The following is a 6,445-nucleotide window of genomic DNA, read 5'->3' as shown; positions in this document are numbered from 1 at the left end:
GTAGTCATATTTTTTTCTTTAACATAATTTTTTATTTACTCATTGGCATTTAAAAATTCTTGCATATTGTTGTTCCTTTTATTTATACATTTGTCATTCTATTTCATCCACATGCTCTTTCTTCTTCTTATCTCTTCCTCAATAACTAGCCTAAGCCAATGACGGTTCTTCAAATTTTGAGCCTTTTAGATAGCTTTGCAACTAAACATCATTGATGCTTTGAAAAGGAAAATACTTATTGTGGCTACTAAAATTTCATATGGAATTAGAGCCGTATTGTTAAGGCTGTTTATAACTAAATATTTTTGGATTATTTATACTTGGCTACATTTTTTTAACCTAACATTCTATTGTCTCAAATTTCATGCCCATAAAGAATCACCAAAGTGAGAAGTAGACCAAATACAATTCTCTTGGTTTTCCAATCCCATAATTCCTCACTCCTATGTTTATTTTGTCAAAAATATAAGGGCTTTCTAGCCCCCTTGAATTCTTTTTTGCTTTATATCTCTCTCAACTAAACTTTTTGTGAAAATCAAACTCGAAGTTCTTGTATTCTTCCATTGTTTCTAACAAGATAATCTTGGAAATAAAATTTAAAATCATAAATTTAATATTGCTAATGTTCACTTATATCCAACCTCCCAACACATTTTTTTTCCAAATTCTCAAATGCTCTTTCAAACTAGGTATGTATTGGTTTTTCAAATAGAATAGAAATATTGGGATTTATTTGATGCTAATATCATTATTCAAACATTCCATTACTAGTTCTAATTGACCTTCCTGATCATCGTTGTCTGCCAAGTCAGGTCGCACGATGCTGCTCTTGTAACACTCCACATTTTGCATATTCCCAATGTTACTACTTGCAATGGCATTGTAGTAAATGTTAACTGAATGACAATGCACATTTTTCACACTCCAATTCCAATCGTAAAATGCCATTGCCATCCCCTACTCACCTCAATCCCACAGCACTATGCAGAGAAGGGCAGTTGAAGGAGGCGCTGCACATTCTGCTTACTAGACACAACCCACCTGAAGACTACCCTACATATCTTCAATTACTGCAGAACTGTATTCTGAAGAACGCGCTCTCACAAGGAAAAAATGTACACTCTTTCATCGCTCACAGACAATTTGCATTCGCTACACGCACAACTTTTCGTAATAAGCTTATTTATATGTATGTTAAGTGCGGAAGTTTGGTGGATGCCCGTAAAGTGTTTGACCACATGAAAGAACGAGATATCGTCTCATGGAATACGATAATTGCAGCATACAGAAGACATGGGTGTCCTGATGAGGCAGTCACACTGTTTCACTATATGCAACAAATAGGTTTCCAACCCGATCAGTATACATTTACCAGCGTACTCCCAGCCTGTGCTAAAATGGGTGCTTTGAAAGAGGGTATAGACATCCATCAAAGCATAAAAGATAGAGGAATTCTATCAGATGTTGTAGTGGCAACTGCCCTTGTAGACATGTATGCAAAATGTGGAAGCATAGACAAGGCGCGTGAATTGTTTGATAGAATGCCACAAAGAAATGTGTTCTCATGGACTGCAATGATTGCAGGATATGCGCAAAATGGATTTGCTGAAAAGGCTTTAGAAACCCTCAAGCAAATGCAATTGGCAGGTGTAAAGCCAAATTCCACAACCTTAGCCACCATCCTCCCTGCCTGTGCCAAATTGGGAGCTTTGGAGCAGGGTATGGACATCCATCAAAGTATTAACGATAGAGAAATTTTGTCAGATGTTGTAGTTGCAACTGCCCTGGTAGATATGTATGCAAAATGTGGACGCATAGACAAGGCACGTGAACTCTTTAACAAAATACCTCAAAAAAATGTGGTCTCATGGAATGCCATGATTGCAGGATATGCACAAAACGGATCTCCTGACAAGGCTTTAGAAACTTTCAAGCAAATGAAATTGGCAGGTGTAAAGCCAGACACTGCAACCTTTGCTAGCATCCTGCCTGCCTGTGCCAAAACGGGAGCTTTGGAACAGGGTATGGTTATCCATCAAAGCATAAAGGATAGAAGAATTTTGTCAGATATTGTAGTTGCGACTGCCTTGGTAGACATGTATGCAAAATGTGGAAGCATAGATAAGGCACGTGAACTGTTTGACAGAATACCTCAAAGAGATGAATTCTCATGGACTTCAATGATTGCCGGCTATGTTCAAAATGGATTTGTTGAAAAGGCTTTAGAGACTTTCGAGCAAATGCAACTGGCAGGAATAAAGCCAAATTCTGCAACCTTTGCCAGCATCCTTCCGGCCTGTGCTAAAATGGGAGATTTGGAAAAGGGTATGGACATCCATCAAAGGATAAAGGACACAGGAATTTTGACAGATGTTGTAGTTCTAACTGCCATGGTAGACATGTATGCGAAATGTGGAAGCATAGAGAAGGCACGAGAGCTGTTTGACAGAATGCCTCAAAGAAATGTGGTCTCATGGACTGCAATGATTGGAGGATATGCACAAAATGGATTTGTTGAAAAGGCTTTAGAAACTTTCAAACAAATGCAATTGGAAGGTGTAAAGCCAAACTCCACAACCTTTGCCAGCATCCTCCCTGCTTGTGCCAAAATGGGAGCTTTAGAACAAGGTATGGACATCCATCAAGGCATAATGGAAGGGGGTTTTCTATCAGATATCATTGTTGGAAATGCTTTGGTAGACATGTATGCAAAATGTGGAAGCATAGAGAAGGCACGTGAACTGTTTGACAGAATGCCTCAAAGGGATGTCATCTCATGGAATGCGATGATAGCAGGATATGCACAAAATGGATTTTCCAAGGATGCTCTCAAAATCTTTGAATTAATGAAGCACTCTGCAACTTATCCTGATGTTGTAAGCTTTGCTTGTGTTCTATATGCATGCAGCCATGCAGGTTTAGTGGCTGAGGGCTGTACATACTTTAATCACATGAATAACTCTTATTGCATCATGCCTACAGTTGATCATTATGTGTGCATGGTTGACCTTCTTGGTCGTTCTGGCTATCTTGAGGACACCCTCAATTTCATCATTAAGATGCCAGTCAAGCCTGTGGTGGTTGTGTGGATGTGTTTTCTTAGTGCCTGTAGATCACATGTGAATATAGGCTTAGGGGTATTTACAGCAACGCTGCTTTTTGATATGGATCTTAAAAATGCTGTGACTTATGTTCTTCTCTCAAACATATATGCAGAAGTGGGTAGGTGGGATGAGGGTCAAATGGTAAGGAGATTGATGAGAGACAGAGGAATTAATAAGATCCCTGGATGTAGTTGGATTGAAGTCCATAAAATGGTACATGCTTTTTATGCAGGAGATAGATCACATCCACAGACACAAGAGATCTATGCAAAGTTGGAGAAATTAGCTTGGGAGATGAAGGCAGCCGGATATTTTTCAGGTTCAAGACATTTACTTAATGATGTGGAAGAGGAGGAAAAAGAATTATTTCTCTGTCACCACAGTGAAAAGTTGGCAATTGCATTTGGTTTGTTATACACACCTACTGGAACAACTATTCGAGTTGTTAAGAACCTTCGAGTGTGTGCTAATTGCCACACTGCAACAAAATTTATTTCCAAGATTGTTGCAAGGGAAATTATTGTGAGAGATGCAAACCGTTTCCATCATTTTAAACAAGGACAATGTTCTTGTGGAGATTATTGGTGATGTTAAATGAAGCAATCTGAAAAATAGGATTCCACTATAATAATATGTATCATGGCAGACTTGCAGAAATGATGAAGGGACAAGGTTTTCTTTCAGTTTCTAGAAGGTTTTTGGGTTTTCTTTTGTTTGGAGTATTTGGCAATCGAGGCCACGCTGTCATCTTCATAAAATAGATGCGTAGTACAATGCAGACCACTGTTTATATACACCGGGGATATGTAATGAAGATATGTTTCATGATAACATGGACATTTCATTGAATTATTTTCATGAAGCCTGCATATGTATGGAATGAAAATCTGGAGGAGGCAGGGAATGGGTAAAAAAACACAAGGTTAGGCATACTTAAAGTAAATGGAGAGATGCTTGACCAGCAGGAAATAGGAGAGGAGGGCTTACAATTACCCTTGCCATTTTGTATGGCTATTTTGTGTGGATTAATTTTATTATCTTTTGCCTATGTTAGATCGACCATTTAAGATTAAATTGTACATTCCAAATTACTATATAAATTGGCTGAAGGCCATTTTTATGTGACCTTTTTTAATAACTGCCAAATTCATGTCACCCTTTATGTTGTCCAAAAATCAAGTTATTTTTGGGTCATTTAATAAATAATTAGGTAGTTCCAAAAAATATGTGACCAAGAAACCCTAACATTTATATACTTAATGTTGTTGGAAGGGGTTAGGCTTTTAGAATGGCAGAAACTTCATTGAGCAGGTCAGACATCTCATTCAGAAGGTATCCGTGGTTGTCCTATTGTTTCACGTCACTATAGAAGGACACACTATTCCAAGATATCATAGATTGATGTTTTCTTGCACAAATAACATAGCTGAGTATGAAGCTCTCGTAACAAGCATCAAAGTGGCCGTAGAGTGGAAGATCACGGAGTTGAAAGTCTTTGGAGAATCCCAATTGGTCATTGATCAGGCTAATAATTATTATCAAACAAAGTACGACAATTTGATTCCCTATAAGAGAATGGTGGACGACTTCAAGAAGTACTTTGTGGACATCAAATTTGAGCAGATTCCAAGGTTGGACAACAAAGCTGCAAACGCCATGGCAACCATTGCCTCACTCCTGCAAATACCAGAGAAACAAAATCGTTATGAATTCTTGGTGGAACAATTGTTTTCCCCTGCCTACGACAATTTTGAATCCCAAGTCATATGCCACATAGTTGGTTGTGACTCACCACTCTATGGAAAGATCCACGCATACCTAAAAGACAATATCCTTCCACTAGATCTATCCCGAAACCACAAGCGCAACTTTATTCGTCAAGCTGCCCGCTACACCCTAACCACTAACACACTTTATCGACGAGGTCTTGATGGTACTCTTCTTCGGTGTCTTGATCGTAACGAATCTGAAACCACCTTTTGAGAACTTCAAGAAGGTATTTGTGGCACACATTTAGGTGGTCCTACTTTAGCCAAGAAACTTCTAAGGATGGGATATTATTGGCCAACCATGGGAAATGAATCATACCAGTTTGCCAGAAAATGTCCAAAATGTCAAATTTATGGCAATATTATACATACACCGGCACAGGAGTTGCAACTGTTCACTACATCATGGCCATTCTGTCAATGGGGACTCGACCTAGTGGGCAAGATTCATCCTTCCTCATCAAATGGACATAAGTTTATCATCACGACCACTGAGTATTTTACAAAGTGGATAGAGGCCATCCCATTGACTACTATTACCGGCAAGCAAATATCCTCTTTTATCCTGAATTATCTCATTTGTCAGTATGGTATTCCTAGTTCCATTATCACTGATAATAGAAGACCGTTCAAAAATCAAAATGTGAAAGAACTATGCGAACGATTCCATATCCAACATTGTTTCTCCACACCTTATTATCCATAAGGGAATGGCCAAGTAGAGGCCTCAAACAAAACTATCCTAAAAAATCCTCAAGAAAATAGTGAACGACACTGGTCATGATTGACATGTCCAACTTAATCTTGCATTATGGGCCTACAAAACTAGCATCCACACACCTACAGGAGCTACACCATACTCACTTGTCTATGGATCAAAGGCTATTCTACCTATTGAGGTCGAGATTCCATCACTTAGAGTATCACTGAAGGGACTCATTCCAGATGAGGAATATTGGGTAAACAGACTGCAAGAGTTAGAGCTACTATATGAGCACCGACAACGTGTTTTTGATCACCTCAAAGCATATCAACAACGCATGTGCAGGAGCTACAACCACAAAGTAAAACCAAGGGCATTTCAAATTGGTGATTTGGTATTAAAGGAAAATCCCCGCAATCAACAGGATCAGGAAAAGAAAGGCAAGTTTGAACCAAACTGGCTAGGTCCTTTTGTCATCATATCAACCTGTAGATTAGGGGCATATCAGTTGTCTACATCAGAAGGGGACGTGTTTGAAGAACCTATCAACAACATTCATCTCAAGAAATTTTATACATGAGTTATCCAATGCATGGATAAATGAAAAATACAAAAAAAAAAACCAAGAAAAATTTAAAAAATTAAAAAAAATCAAGAAAAATACAAAAAAATCATAAAAATAAAAAAGTGCAATAAAAGAAAGTAGTGAAAACCTGGCAACAGGTGCTATTTGTGATAGATCGGCTCTTCCATCTATGGGTGCATATATCATATCTTTGGCATCCATCTGAGCTAAACCAATAGCCATCGCAAAAACAAATTAATGCAGCACAATCTTGGACATAATTAGTGTAGTCATTGTCCTTGGT

At 38.3% G+C, this 6,445-nt stretch overlaps 1 protein-coding gene across 1 annotated transcript; it reads left to right on the top strand.

Moving 5' to 3' along the window:
• The first annotated feature begins 772 nt into the window (after positions 1 to 772).
• LOC131079141 (pentatricopeptide repeat-containing protein At3g12770-like) lies at positions 773 to 4,456 on the top strand. Its single transcript, XM_059213557.1, has one exon. The coding sequence runs from the start codon at positions 942 to 944 to the stop codon at positions 3,690 to 3,692; it is 2,751 nt and encodes a 916-aa protein (XP_059069540.1). The 5' UTR covers positions 773 to 941; the 3' UTR covers positions 3,693 to 4,456.
• The last annotated feature ends 1,989 nt before the right edge of the window (positions 4,457 to 6,445 follow it).

This window comes from Cryptomeria japonica, chromosome 10 (assembly GCF_030272615.1).
Source record: "Cryptomeria japonica chromosome 10, Sugi_1.0, whole genome shotgun sequence".
Taxonomy (NCBI): domain Eukaryota; kingdom Viridiplantae; phylum Streptophyta; class Pinopsida; order Cupressales; family Cupressaceae; genus Cryptomeria; species Cryptomeria japonica.
The sequence above is the reverse complement of the archived record's forward strand: the minus strand, read 5'-3'. Positions and strand labels throughout refer to the sequence as shown.

Bases quoted from the DNA above. Each gene is read 5' to 3' on its own strand.
- LOC131079141 (XM_059213557.1), top strand. From the start codon at position 942: ATGCCATTGCCATCCCCTACTCACCTCAATCCCACAGCACTATGCAGA.